General features: G+C 37.1%; 1 protein-coding gene and 1 long non-coding RNA gene across 2 annotated transcripts in view; one reads left to right on the top strand and one right to left on the bottom strand.

The window, feature by feature from the left end:
• The window catches only part of LOC143650077 (uncharacterized), a 132,515-nt gene that overhangs the window by 68,547 nt on the left and 48,148 nt on the right, over nt 1-15,820 (bottom strand). The window lies entirely within an intron of this gene.
• The window catches only part of CLCA4 (chloride channel accessory 4), a 36,831-nt gene that overhangs the window by 2,858 nt on the left and 18,153 nt on the right, over nt 1-15,820 (top strand). The window contains exons 2-4 of the mRNA XM_077120380.1: nt 1,351-1,491; nt 1,626-1,773; nt 15,407-15,515. Of these exons, the coding sequence (XP_076976495.1) occupies nt 1,351-1,491; nt 1,626-1,773; nt 15,407-15,515 (398 nt within the window). The remainder of the gene's footprint in view (nt 1-1,350; nt 1,492-1,625; nt 1,774-15,406; nt 15,516-15,820) is intronic.

Here is a 15,820-nt window from a genome sequence, read left to right as displayed (position 1 = left end):
TCAAACCATCAAATATATTTTTATAGAACAGGTATAGTAGATCCATCACTTTAGGCAGAAAGTGACAAGCTGTTGAAACCTAAAGTTCTCTAAACAAAAAAGTGTACAGGCATCCTTAGTCAGCAAAGAGAGAATTAGGTCATCCACTTTAAGGCAGGGCAAAAGAAACCAATCTACTCTGGGAGTTCTACAAAGAACTTTTCTATACCCTCAGGCAATCCTCTGGACCTTCAGTTCTCAGAACTCTAGCCTTGTGATGGCTCCCATTGCTCAAAAGCCAATTAGCATGGTGATCTCATTCAGTACATGTGAGTCAGAGCACTGGACTTTGCAAAAGAACTGGAAAAAGAGCTCTGGAATTCATGAAGAAGAAGAGTTCCGTGTGAGCTTGTGTTTAGCCAGTAAACATCATGAAGAAAGAGGGTCTTCACTGAAGAAATAACACTGCAGAATAGGAAGCTGCCAGCAAAAATGAAGAGGTTGACATCTTAATTTGATGCCTAGAATTCCTCAGTCATTCAATAAATGTGATCATGGAAAATAGATCATCGTGAGTGACTTTCAATGTTTGTTTCCCCCACTGGATAGTAGGTTCTAGGGAAGGAGACTTTATCTTATTCCTCATTATATTCTTGAGCTCTGAAATATCGAACAATGCAAGGTGATATTTTCATCTTGTTGGCAGAACAAAAAGCTCTGCTTCACCTATGAATTTTTCCATCACCCATCCCCAGGACTCCCAACCTAGCCACCTCTTACTGTCACCATTCTTGTATCTCTGAAACCTCTCATATAACCTATCCCTAAGGACTGTCACCTCAGTTTTCATCACCTAAGCCTGTTCACTAGAAAGACTTCTTATAAATGGTAATGATATCAATTGTTTTATTGACACCTACCTTCAAGCACTTTACACTTCATTCCATCTTTATGCCCATCTTAAAGGTAGGTAGTAATAGTTCTTTTGTGAAATGAGGAAATTGAAGTTCTGAGCAATTACATTAATTGGTTAATGTTTAACAGTCAGAGAAAGTAATATAGCTGGGATTGACACCAAGTTTAGATGACTCCAAAGTCCACACTCTTTATCATAGCAAATACTTCCTCTTAATATCAAAGAGAAGCATGTGCCTATTGATGTAAGATTATAAAATACTTAAAAGCCTTTAGTTGTGCAAGATTAAGCTGTAATTTTAGATACAAGGGGTACAGTGAGAATATGAAGCAGAGACCCCACACATCAGTCAGTTGGTTTTCTTATTCACTCAAAGTGGGAAATGCCTATAATGAACTCATGCTCATTCAGTCATGGCCCTCTTGACTTATTTTTTTTCTCTTTTTTAATAATAGGTCATGGTGACTACAGCTTCTACTTACCTTTTTGAAGCCACACAAAAAAGGTTTTTTTTCAGAAATGTATCTATATTAATTCCTGAAAATTGGAAGGCAAACCCTCAATACAAGAGGCCAAAACTGGAGAGCTACATGCACGTAAGACTCAAAAGTTTCTCAGAAAAAATTACATTTTCTGATATTGTCTCAAACTGATTGTTGTCAAAGTTTTTCAGACTAGATGTTGTCATTTTTATTTCTGATATTTTAATTATCCTTTTACACATTCACAGGCTGATGTTTTAGTTGCACCACCTACCCTCCCTGGTAGAGATGAACCTTATACAAGACACTTCACTGACTGTGAAGAAAAGGGAGAATTTATTCATTTCACTCCTGACTTTGTACTTGGAAAGAAACAAAATGAATATGGACCATCAGGTAGGAATTTTGGTTAAAAATGCATAATTTGCCATACTTGCAACAAGCAACTTTGTACCCAGGTTATTGTGTAAACCCTGGAGTCAGACTACCTAGTGCCAAATATTAGCTCCCCTACTTTATAAGTTGTGTGTGACCTTAGACAAGTGATTTACTTCTGGGCTTAAATCTGAAAAATGGTGAATATAGGAATTTCTATCTTGTAAAATTGTTGAAAACATTAAATTACTTAATCCATGTAAACGGACTCTGTATAGTGTCTGGTACTTGGCAAGTGGTGGAAATTTTGAACACAGGGCAACAACAATACATGTTTTTCTCATGATATACCTTTTAGCTCCATGCTGGAGATTAATCAATCTTATGCCTGCTCCATGGAAAATACATGCATAGAAATCTGGAAAAAGCCATGATGCTAGTTCATGGTCAACAGAAAACACTCATAGGCTGTTAGTTTCTGATATTATTCTTCTATTTGGTTGAGCCAGAGGAAATCAACCATTTGACATACAAAAATTTCATCTAGTTCAACCTAAAAGTTAAAACCGTTTGTCCAAGTAAACTCAAAGCATGTCATATTTCAGATAAAAATGCAAATCGTTGTTAAAAGGAGGGCCTGCAGAGATGGGATGCTGTGGCCTGAAGGCTCGCATAGCTATGCATAATAGCTACCACCGAAGAGGAAATCAGGCCTCAATCAGAGTAAAAATCCAGGCCAATCTGGTTGGGACTAACTCAAATCAGGGTAAAAGGCGATAGTATATTACACTAGAACTTCACCTACTATACAGGACCAAAGGCAGAAAGGTTTATTATGTCTAGAACCTAAATTTTCTGTAACACATAATCTAAATCAATTTGTTTGGATGGCTCAGTTGAACAACACACAATCCTGGGGTCCAGAGTGGGAATGAGGCCTTATAGTTCTGTGTAGCTTGATACTGCTTCTTAACATGAAAAAGTCAGTATGGATGTTGTCCAAAGATCCCTATAGATTGGGATCAGGAGAAAAAGGAGGGGGTATGGCAAAGAGAATGGTATTTAACAGACAAGTGTGACTGCTGAATTACTATCATAATGTTCCTTCTAGCCTCTAGTGTTTAGGAGCAGCTAGAAGGAAAAATCTGAGATGGTGGCATAGTAGCCCATGATAAACCCTGGGATCTGCTCTGTAACTACTTGTTGAAGTGTGCTTTGAAAAGTATTGCTTTTTTCTTTCTTGCTTTGTATATATGTTATATTTTACAATAAAAAATGTAAAAAAAATTGATTTAACATGTTACTAAATTAAAAAAAAGGAAAGCCAGCTCAAATGTCTTCTACCCATTGAAAACCTTGAACTTTCGTATCCCAGAATTGTCTCTTTCGCTTCCACTGCCTTTTCAATAAGCATTCATTAAGTGACTTTCCTTATTATTAAGACCTGTTCACCAACACAAACGTGATCCTGACTGTGTTTTCCATGACACCTCTAATCCTTTTGGCCAGCTTGTCTCAGTCAACCATTCCCTTCTAGCCTCTACTTTTTTCAAAAACATCACTCATGTAAATTACAAGTATAAATAGCTCAATTCCTTGACTTCTTTTATCCCTAGTTCTGAACTATATAACCCAGTTTCATTTTAGCTCCTGTAATATATTTCTGAGATTGTGGAAGAAAATTACAATACTAATTGGTATCATTACAAAAATATGTTTTCCAAGTTCAGCAAAGCCCTTGACGCTGCTCAAAAATATCTTTACTTGCTACCTCCCAGCTCCCTTTTCTCATACCTCATAGTAGCTGTTCTAAAACTTCTACCATTTTTCTTGAGATCACTATACACTGTTATCATCTCCATCAATTGGCAGATGTCCTCATTAAGAAAACAGAGGCTCCTGCCTTCTGTCTCTCTATTTCCAAACTCTCTCTTCTACCTTCACCATCATCGCCTCCAAACTGTCTTAGAAGAGGAGAGCTTCCTCCAACTTTTCAGATCAAAGTCTCTGCCTGAGCTCATGATTTTTACCCACTCACCACTTCAGCCTTCTTCACTTATGACAGTTTTTCATATTCCATTTATGTAGGTGTTTCTGCCATAATGTGATATATGTGTGTTGAATGAGTTCATATTCTGCAAAACCATGCCATAAAAACAGCAAGCCCTTTTGAAAAATAAGATTAGTAAAACTGCTCTCAAAACCTATATCATTATGTAATAATAATAGCAAATAATAACAAAACAACAATAACAAGAGAGAACATTTTGATAACCCATGCAGAAGCTCACTGTGGCTGGAGGCAACAGAAGCTTTGGTTATATGATTAATGCTTACTATTTCATTTCAACTTCACCACAATTATATAGAGAATATTATAATGGTTCTTAACTTTCTAATTTCATAATCATGGCTCTAAGGAGAATTTTTAGACATTCTTTTCCTAATGGCTCTCATTACATTTTTTAAATTTTTCAGTGATATATATTATATCTTCACATACCACGTAATCATCCAAAGTGTACAATCAATGGTTCACAATATCATCATATAGCTGTGCACTTATCGTCACAATCGACTGTTTTGTGAAAGATAACATTTATCCAAAAAAGCAATAAATTTCAAAGCACAGTACAAAATTAGCTATAGAACAGATTTCAGAGTTTAATATAGGTTACAATTCCACAATTTTAGGTTTTTGCTCCTAGCTGCTGTAAGATACTGGAGACAAAAAGAAATATCAATGTAATGATTCAGCACTCATACTCATTTGTTAAACCCTATCTTCTCAGTATAACTCCACCATCACCTTTGATGTTTCTATCCCACTCTTTATGGGTATTTGGGCTATGCCCATTCTAACTTTTTCATGTTAGAAGGGTCTATCAATAATATGGGATAGGGGGCTGGAACTAGTTGATGTTCTAGAAAGGCTGGCCCCTCTGCCTTTCAGGACTTATCTGGTACAGCGATCCATCTAGAGGTTGTAGGTTTCTGGAAAGTTATCCTAGTGCATGGAACTTTTGTAGAATCTTATATAATGCCCTAGGTGTTCTTTAAGATTGACAGGAATGGTTTGGGCTGGGGTTTGGCAAGCTACGATAGGGAGAAATGTCTAACTGAAGCTTGCATAAGAGTGACCTTCTGAGTAGCCTTTCGACTCTATTTGAACTCTCTCAGCTACTGAGAACAAATGTGTACATTATTTGTTACACGTCTTTCCCCTCTTTTGGTCAGGATGGCATAGATGATTCCATGGTGCCAGGATTGGACTCATCCCTGGGAGTCATCTCCCATGCCGCCAGGGAGACTTTCATCCCTGGATGTCATGTCCCATGTAGGCAGAAGGGCAATGATTTCATTTGCAGAGTTGTGCTTAGAGAGAGAGGCCACATCTGAGCAACAAAAGATGTCCTCCAGAAGTAACACTTAGGCATACCTATAGGTAGGCTAAGCTTCTCTACTACATACATAAGCTTCACAACAGCAAGGCTCAAGATCAAGGGCTTGGCCTATTGATTTGGGTGTCCCTAAAGTTTGACACAGTGTCAGGGGATTCCCCGATGGTAAATTTGAATAGTCCCATATTTTTTCTCCCATCCCTCAAGGGACTTTGCCAGTACTTTTTGGTTATCTGCTTAATGTACCCTGGGGTGTATCCAGGCATTACATTAAGCTATACAGGATTAAAGGCTTTCATTCTTATTCTGGGCTCCCTGTGTTTGGATTTCTTAAATGATATATCCAGACAGGTTGAGTTAGATTATGTGCTACAGAAAATTTAGGTTCAGGACAAATAAGCCTTTCCTCCTTTGATCTCAAAGAGTGGATGAAGTTCTAAAATACAGGCAATGTCTTCCTTACCCCTGTTTTCTGAATTACCTTAATCCTGACCTGATCAGCTCCATTCTTATTTCTAAATACCAGGTTATACATATATAAAGCAGCCTCTCAAAGTCCAGAAATAACAATTACCACTCCAGACTAAATGTGACTGTTATAAGAGCTTACAATCTAGGACCCTATTTTCTTAAAAGTATTTTCTATTAAGACCATACAATATTTGCTCTTTTGTTTCTGGCTTATTTTGCCTTATCAAATGTCCCACATATTCTTTCATAGCATTGTATGCCTCATGACTTTATTTCTTTTTGTAGCAGCGCAATATTCAATCATATGTATACACCATCGTTTGCCAATCTACTTCTCAGTCAGTGCATCCTTCAGTCACCTCCATTCTTTGGGCATCATGTATAATGTCTAACATCAACAACCCATCGATACTCTCAATTTTAAATAATTTCATTGTCCCCAAGAAAAGATAACCAATAAACACACCCTCACCAAACAGAAAATCGAAACTTCCCCTTTACTCTTGTGCCTCCCCCCATTATTTACCCCTGGTATTGCTATGGTACTGTTGATGTTTTCCTGTTAAACATAACCCACTGCATATAACAGCAGTTTTCCCCCCCCATACCCCAAATTATGCACTTTTTATACAAGATTCATACCTTTGAAATAGTTCATGCAAGAACTTATTTATATTTGTAGTGTTCAGTGGTGGGATACATAGATCTATACAACCCTTCAATTATGTTCACCTTCAATATAGTAATATTACTCATAGAACCAATAGTGAACCACCTTCCCAACTATCTATTCCCTTACATTCAAATTCAATCTCACTAGCTAACCATTCACCCATCTCTAGTTTCCATGTATATCTAGGTCCCCTATATTCTGTATTATAAACCTCTAATGTTCCCTTTACCATGGTCATAAAAGTAGAATCATACATTATCTATCTATCCTTTTGTGCCTGGATTATTTCACTTAGCATTATGTCTTCAAGATTCATCCATCTCGTCCTCTTCTTCAGGACATCATTTCATCTTACTGTTGTATTATATTCCATCATATGTATATACTACATGTTGTTAATGCACTCATCTGTTGATAGGCACTTGGGTTGTTTCCATCTTTTGGCAACTGGGAAAAATGCTGGATGAACATCACAAAAGTCTGTTTGTGTCACTGCTTTCAGTTTTTCTAGGTATAGAGAGAGAGAGAGAGATAGGGAGAGAGAGTAGTGGTATTCTGGGTCATAGGGTAACTCAATAATCAGTTTTCTGAGGAATCGCCAAACTGTCTTGCAAAGTGGCTGTACCATTATACGTTCCTACTGGCAGTGTATAAGTGTCCCAATTTATCCACATCCTCTCCAACATTTGTAGTTTCCTGTTTGTTCAGTAGCAGCCATTCTTATGCATGTGAGGTGGTATCTCATTGTAGTCTTGATCCGCATTTCCTTTATACCTAATGAAAATGAGCATGTTTTCATGTGCTTTTTAGCCATCTGTATTGCTCTTCAGAAAAATACTTATTCAAATCTTTAGCCCATTTTATAATTGGTTTGTTTGTTCTTTTGTTGTTGAGCTATATGATTTCTTTATGTATACAGCATATTAAACCTTTATACAATGTGTGATTTCCAAATATTTTCTCCCATTGAGTTGGTTGCCTCTACACATTTTTAACAAAATATTTTGAGGTGCAGAAGCATTTGATTTTGAGGAATTCCAATTTATCTATATTTTCTTTTGTTGCTTGTGCTTCGGGGTATAAAGTTTTGGAAGCTCCCTCCTATTACTAGGTCTTGAGGATATTTCCCTAGATTTTCTTTCAGGAGCTTTATAGTACTGGTTCTTATATTTAGGTGTTTGATCCAATTTGAGTAAATTTTTGTATAGAGGGTAAGGTAATGGTACTCTTTTATTCTTTTGGCTAATGATATCCAGTTCTCCCATACCCACTTATTGAAAAGACTATTTTGTCTGAGTTCAGTGGATTTGCGGGCCTCATTGAAGGTCAGTTGACCATAGATTTAGTGGTCTGTCTCAGTACTCTGAATTCAATTCTGTTGGTCAATACTTCTGTTTTTGTGCCAGTACCATGCTGTTTTGACCACTGTGGCTTTACAATAAGTTTTAAAATCAGAAAGTGTTAATCCCCCCACTTTGTTCTTTTTTTGTAGGCTGCTTTTAGCTATTTGCTAACTAGTTTTTCCCAATCTTCAAAGTAGGTTGTTGAATTTGCTAACTAGCAAATTCCAGATGAATTTGCTAACTGCTTTTCCAAGTCTTCAAAATAGGTTGTTGGAATTTTTATTGGTACTGCATTGACTCTGTAGATCAGTTTGGGTAGAACTGACATCCTAACTACATTTAACCTTCCTAACCATGAGCAGGGAATGTCTTTCCACCTATTTAGATCTTCTTTTAGCAATGTTATGTAGTTTTTTGTGTACAAGTCCTTTATATCCCTAATTAAGTTCATTCCTAGGTACTTGATTCTTTTTGTTGCTATTTTGAATAGATTTTTTTCTTTAATTGATTCCTCAGTTAGGTCATTGCTTGTGTATAGAAACATTTCTGATTTTTGCACATTCATTTTATATCCTGCCACCTTACTAAATTTGTTTGTTAGCTCAAGTAACTTTGTTGTAGTCAGGATTTTCCAAGTCTAGTATCGTATCTGCTGCAAATAATGAAAGTTTCACATCTTTCTTTCCAACTTGGATGCCTTTTATTTCTTTGTCCTGCCTGATTGCTCTAGCAAGAACTTCTAGTACAATGTTGAATAATAGTGGTGACAGAGAGCATCCTTGTCTTGTTCCTGATCTTAGGGGGAAAGCTTTCAATCTCTAACCATTTAGTATGATGCTGGCTGTGGGTTTTTCATATATTCCCTTTATCATATGGAGGAAATTACCTTTGGTTAAAAAGTTAGCTTTTTAAGTATTTTTATCAGAAAAGGATGTTGAATTTTGTCAGATGCCTTTTCAGCATCAATCAAGGTGATCATGTGATTTTTCCCTTTTGGTTTGTTAATGTGCTGTACTACATTAACTGATTTTCTTGTGTTGAACCATCCTTGCATTCTTGGTATAAACCCCACTTGGTTGTGGTGTATAATTCTTCTAATGTGTTGTTGAATTCAATTTGCTAGTATTTTGATGAGAATTTTTGCATCTGTGTTCATTTGGGAGATTGACCTGTAGTTTTTCTTTCTTATAGCATATTTATCTGTTTTTTGTTGTTAAAGTGATACTAACTTCATAAAATGATGAGTTAAGTAGCATTCTTTTTTCTTAAATTTTTGGAAAAGTTCTGGGCCAAGATGGCGGCTTAACAAGGTGCGCATTTTAGTTCGTCCTCCAGAACAACTACTAAATAACCAGAAACAGTACAGAACTGCTCCTGGGGCCATCTCAGTGACCAGACACACAGCATACCCCAGACCGGACCAGCTGGACTGGCTGTGAGCCTCCCCAGAACCATGAGTTCCCCAAGCCAGGGAGGCTGGTCCCCCTCCCCCACAAGTTGCTTCCCAGAGAGGAAAGGAAAGAGACTTTACCAGCAGTAGGGGCTGAGCATAATCAAACGCCAATTGTGAAACTGATTAACAAATTCTGACTACTAAAAATAGACCCCCAGGGCGGGCCGCGGTGGCTCAGCGGGCAAGAGTGCTTGCCTGCCGTGCCGGAGGACCCCGGTTCGATTCCCGGCCCCAGCCCATGTAAAAAACAAACAAACAAAATATAATAAAACAAGAAAATGTTTAAAAATGTTTCCCTTTCTTCCTCCCTTCCATCCTTCCTTCCTTCTGTGTCTTTCCTTCCCTTCCTCCCTCTCTCTTTAAAAAAAAAAAAAAAAAAAAAAAAAAAAAATAGACCCCCAGCTCAGGAGAACCTGGTCAAAGCAGAGGTCATTCATTTTTGCCCCAGTGCCAAGGGGGCAAGCCTGATGGAAAAAGAAAAAAAAAAGAAGGAAACAGAGGTTTTTGTGGCTATGTTTCTACAAAGGCTTGGCTGCCTTTGAATACAGCAGTGGGGCTTCTCGGACTGCAACTGCCCCAGGTATAAGCAGAAACAAGCTCATTTTGGGGCTTTTCTGGAGCCTGTACCTTCCCCAGGGGAGGGGTGAAGCCAAACTCAGGTGGAATTCCTCCCTCAAGGAATTCAGACACCAGGGCTTGGTAATTTGAAGCCATTAAAACCAGCCTACAACCTCTCCTCTGTCTCCGCCATGCTCCCAGCAGGGAGAGTCTGCCAAAGTTAAAGGCACCACATCATCTTATGCTGGTGGGACCTGCAGGCAGACAAGCACCACATACTGGACAGGATAAGAAAAACAGAGCCCAGAGACTTCACAGGAAAGTCTTTCAAACTGCTGGGTCTCATCCTCAGGGAAAACCAACACGGGTGACTCTTTCCTCCTGATAGGAGGCCAGTTTGGTCTGCGAAAATCTGGCTGGGGTCTATAATACCTAAGTAGACCCTCCTAAGTGTGCGTGGCAGTGGTGGGGTGGGGGGAGGCACCATATAAACATGGCAAGAAACAAGAAAACAAGAACTGAAAAATTCTCCTCTGTTAAACAAAACTTAAGCTAGAGGTCCAGATAAAGCTGAACTGAATGTCAAAGAACAGATAGACAACAAATTCATCCATCAAGAAAACCCTAGGTAAAAAAAGTGAAAACAATCTCTAGAATAAACTTATTAAGGTAATTAAATGCCTAGACACCAGCAAAAAATAACAATTCACTCTAGGAAAATTGAAGAGATGGCCCAATCAAAGGAACAAACCAACAATTCAAATGACATACAGGAGCTGAAACAATTAATTCAGAATATACAAACAGACATGGAAAACTTCATCAAAAACCAAATCAATGAATTGAGGGAGAATATAAAGAAGGCAAGGAATGAACAAAAAGAAGAAACCAAAAGTCTGAAAAAACAAATCACAGAACTTATGGGAATGAAAGGCTAGGTAGATGAGATGAAAAAAACAATGGAAACCAGCAATGGTAGATTTCGAGAGACAGAACATAGGATTAGTGAACTGGAGGATGGAACATGTGAAATCCAGCAAGAAAAAGAAAATATAGGGAAAAAATGGAAAAATATGAGCAGGGACTCAGGGAATTGAAAGACAATATGAAGTACATGAATATACATGTTGTGGGTGTCCCAGAAGGAGAAGAGAAGGGAAAAGGAGGGGAAAAACTAATGGAGGAAATTATTACTGAAAATTTCCCAACTCTTATGAAAGACCTAAAATTAAAGATCCAAGAAGTGCAGGGTACCCCAAAGAGAATAGATCCAAATAGACGTACTTCAAGACATTTACTAATCAGAATGTCAGAGGTCAAACAGAAAGAGAGAATCTTGAAACCTGCAAGAGAAAAGCAATCCATCATGTACAAGGGAAGCCCAATAAGACTCTGTGTAGATCTCTCAGCAGAAACCATGGAGACGAGAAGACAGTGGGATGATATATTTAAATTACTAAAGAGAAAAACTGCCAACCAAGAATTCTATATCCAGCAAAATTGTCCTTTAAAAATGAGGGAGAAATTAAAACGTTTTTAGACAAAAAATCACTGAGAGAATTTGTGACCAAGAGACCAGCTCTGCAAGAAATACTAAAGGGAGCACTAGAGACAGATATGAAAACACAAAAGAAAGAGGTGTGGAGAAGAGTGTAGAAAGGAAGACTATGAGTAAAAAGAAGGAAAATAAGATATGACATATAAAATCCAGAAAACAAAATAGTAGAAGAAAGTACTACCCATGCAGTAATAACACTGAATGTTAATGGATTAAACTCCCCAATCAAAAGACATAGTCTGAAAAAAAAAAAAAAAGACATAGTCTGGCAGAATGGATTAAAAACAGGACCCATCTATATGCTGTCTCTACTCAAAGGACATGAGGGCAGGGGCACAAACGGACATTTGCACACCAATGTTTTTAGCAGCATTATTTACAATTACCAAGAAATGGAGACAGCCAAAATGTCCATCAACAGATGGGTGGCTAAACAAACTGTGGCATATGCATACGATGGAATATTATGCAGTTGTAAGACAGAATAAAGTCATGAAGCATGTAACAACATGGGTAGACCTTGGGGACATTATGCTGAGTGAGATTAGCCAAAAAAAAAAGGGCAAATACTGTATAGTCTCACTGATATGAACTGACATTAGTGAATAAACTTGGAATATTTTGTTGGCAATGGAGACCATCAGGATAGAAATAGGGTAAGATATTGGGTAACTGGAGCTGAAGGGATACAGATTGTACAACAGGATTGAATATAAAAACTCAGAAATGGACAGTACAACTACCTAACTGTAATACAGTTATGTTAAAACACTGAATGAAGCTGAATGTGAGAATGGTAGAGGGAGGAGGGCTGGGGGCATAAATGAAATCGGAAAGAAAGATAGACAATAAACACTGAGATGGTATAATCTAGGAATGCCTAGAGTGTATAATGATACTGACTAAATGTACAAATTTAAAAATGTTTTTGCATGAGGAAGAACAAAGGAACATCATTACTGCAGGGTGCTGAAAATAGATGGTAATTAACATTTTAAAATTTCAACTTATGTGGGAGACTAAAGCAAAAAATGCTTATTTGGTACAAAATGTATATTTTGACTAGTGCATCTCCTAATATAACTTATGTAGATAGTTGGTTGAACAACATAAGTAATGGAACCTTGGGTAGGACATGAGATTTTGTTGGTTTGTCCAGAGTGATGCCCCGATGAATCCCAGAGTGACTTGATCAGTGAGCGGAAAAGTATTTGCAAATACCCCTTCAGGGAATGGTGAGAACGGGGAAAATTCAACATCCCCAGGTTGAATTCTTGATATTCTCGCAAGCAGTGTGGACAACCAAAGCTATAGGCCAGTCTTGGGGTTTGTTCATATGAAACCTAGCCCCAAAAAAGGATAGGTCAAGCCTACTTAAAATTAGGCCTAAGAGTCACCCTCAAGAGAACCTCTTTTGTTGCTCAGATGCGGCCTCTCTCTCCTGCCAACACAACAAGCAAACTCACCACCCTCCCCCTCTCTGCATGGGACATGACTCCCAGGGGTGTGGACCTTCCTGGCAATGTGGGACAGAAATCCCAGAATAAGCGGAGATGCAGCATCAAGGAACTGAGAAAACCTTTTCGACCAAAAGGGGGAAGAGTGAAATGAGACAAAGTGTCAATGGCTGAGAGATTCCAAACAGAGTCAAGAGGTTATCCTGGAGGTTATTCTTACACATTAAGTAGATATCACCTTGTTATCCAAGATGTAATGGAGAGGCTGGAGGGAACTACCTGAAAATGTAGAGCTGTGTTCCAGTAGCCATGTTTCTTGATGATGATTGTATAATGATATAGCTTTCACAATGTGACTGTGTGATTGTGAAAACCTTGTGTCTGATGCTCCTTTTATCTACCTTGTCAACAGACGAGTAGAACATATGGAATAAAAATAAATAATAGGGGAACAAATGTTAAAATAAATTTAGTTTGAAATACTAGTGATCAATGAAAGGGAGGAGTAAGGGGTATGGTATGTAAAAGTTTTTTTCTGTTTTCGTTTTATTTTTCTGTTGTCTTTTTATTTCTTTTTCTGAATTGGTGCAAATGTTCTAAGAAATTATCATGATAATGATATGCAACATTATGATAATATTGTGAATTACTGATGATACATGTAGAACGGAAGGAGCATATATTCAGAATGTTTGTGTTTCTTTCTTGTTATTTTTTTAATTAATAAAAATTTTTTTTTAATTTTGGAAAAGTTTGAGCAGGATTGGTGCTAGTTCTTTTTGGAATGTTTGATAAAATTCTCCTGTAAGACCATCTGACCCTGGGCTTTTCTTTGTAGGAAGATTTTTGATGACTGATTGAATCTCTTTACTTGTGATTGGTTTGCTGAGATCTTCTATTTCTTCCTGAGTCAGTGTATCTTGTTTGTGTGTTTTCAGGGATTTGTCTATTTGATCTAAGTTGTCTAGTTTGTGGTATATTGTTGATCATAGTATCTTCTTATGACTTTTTTTATTTCTTCAGGATCTGTGGTAACATTCCCTCTCTCAATTTTTATTTGGTTTATTGGCATACTCTTCCTTTTTTTCTTTGTCAGCCTTTCTAGTGGCTCATCAATGTTATTGAATTTCTCGAAGAACCAACTTTTGATTTTATTCATTCTTTCCATTGTTCTTTTGTTCTCCTATTCATTTAACTCTGCTTAATCTTTGTTATTTCTCTTCTATTTGCTTTGGTTTTAATTTGCTGTTCTTTCTCAAGTTCCTCCAGATGAACAGCTAAGTGCTTGATTTTTGCTCTTTCTTCTTTTTTAATGTAGGCATTTAGGGCAATAAATTTCCCTCTCAGCACAGCTTTTGCCAAATGCCATAAATTCTGACATATTGTATTCTCATTTTCATTTGTCTCAAGATAGCTACTGATTTCTCTAGCAATTTTTTCTTCACCCACTGATTGTTTAAGTGTGTGCTATTTAATCTCCGTATATTTGTGAAAGTTCTTGTTCTTTGGTGGTTATTGCTCTCCAGCTTCATTCCGTGGTGATTAGAGAAGTGCTTTGAATAATTTCAATGTTTTTAAATTTATAAAGCACTGTTTTGTGCCCCAGCATATGATCTATCTTGTAGAATGTTCCATGAGCACTAGAGAAAAAGGTATATCCTGGTGTTTTGTGATATAATGACCTATATATGTCTGTTAGGTCTAATTTATTTATCACATTGTTTTAGCTCTCTATTTCCTTGTTGATCTTCTGTCTGGCTGTTCCATCTATAGAAGAAAGTGGTGTACTGAAGTCTCCTACTATTATTTTTGAAATGTCTCTCACTCCTTTCAGTTTTGCCAATATTTGTCTCATGTACTTTGGAGCTCCTTGACTGGGAGCATAAACATTTATGATTGTTATTTCTTCTTTGTGAATTATCCTTTTTATTAATATATACTGGCCTTATTTGTCTCTTATGGTGTCTTTACATTGAAAGTCTATTTTTGTCTTATTTTAGCATAGATACTCCTGCTTTCTTTTGGTTACAGCTTGAGTGGAACATCTTTTTCTGTCCTTTCATTTTCAATCTATTTGTATCCTTGTGTCTAAGATGAGTCTCTTGTAAGCAGCATATAGCTAGATTATATTTCTTAATCCATTCTGCCAATCTGTACCATTTAATTAGTAAGTTTAGTCTGTTAACATTCAAAGTTATTACTGTAATGGCATTTCTTGAATCTACCATCTTATCCTTTGAATTTTATTTGTCAGATCGATATTAGTTTGTTCCATTTCTCTCCCTCTCTTTCTTTCTCTCTCTGTCTCTCTTTCTCTCTCTCTTTGTATATGTATGGCGGAAGTCACGTTTCATTCTTTCTCCATGTGGGTATCTGTTATTACAGCACCATTTGTTGATTTTGTTGTTTGTTTTTCCTTTCTTTGTTTTGCTTGTTTGTTTTTTGGACATGCATGGGCCAGGAATTGAACCTGGGTCTTCTAAATGGTAGACCACTGAACTACCTGTGTACCCCCTCCCTCTTTCTCTTTTTATCCTTTAAGTTACCCTTACTGGTAGTCTTCAATTCTGTGAAAAGTGCTTTATATGTAATAAAATATGCTCATATTAACAAAAACATAAATGTTGGCAGTTATTTAAAATCTAAATACTTCTGGCTGAATAAAAAGTTTCTTAAAATATTTGAGAGAGAAATTTTGTGATTTGAATTATTATCATATGTTTGAAATATTTTCCCACAGGAAGAGTGCTTGTCCATGAGTGGGCCCATCTCCGGTGGGGAGTGTTTGATGAGTACAATGAAGATGAGCCATTCTATCGCTCTAATTCAAGAAAAATTGAAGCAACAAGGCATGCTCATTTATATTTTTTCAATAACTTTAAGCTGTAACTGTTCTTTACTTTCTTTAGTTTGATTCCTTTCCCAATGCCATCCACTCATTTTGTCATGATGAAAATGATGGATCCTTTATCATGAAACAGTGCATTTCTGATTTCTTCTGGTTCCTTTAGAAAATGTATCTTAAATGGTTGTCAATTTAAAAACACAAAACTAACTTCAAGAGCATTTGGTAACTAATTTTGACTTATTTTATAGCGCTCTATCATAGCTGCCAGTACTCATTTGAGCTGAAGATGCATTCTATGTGTGAAGG

The sequence above is a fragment of the Tamandua tetradactyla genome, chromosome 11 (assembly GCF_023851605.1).
Source record: "Tamandua tetradactyla isolate mTamTet1 chromosome 11, mTamTet1.pri, whole genome shotgun sequence".
NCBI lineage: Eukaryota > Metazoa > Chordata > Mammalia > Pilosa > Myrmecophagidae > Tamandua > Tamandua tetradactyla.
This window is presented reverse-complemented; position numbering and strand designations above follow the sequence as displayed.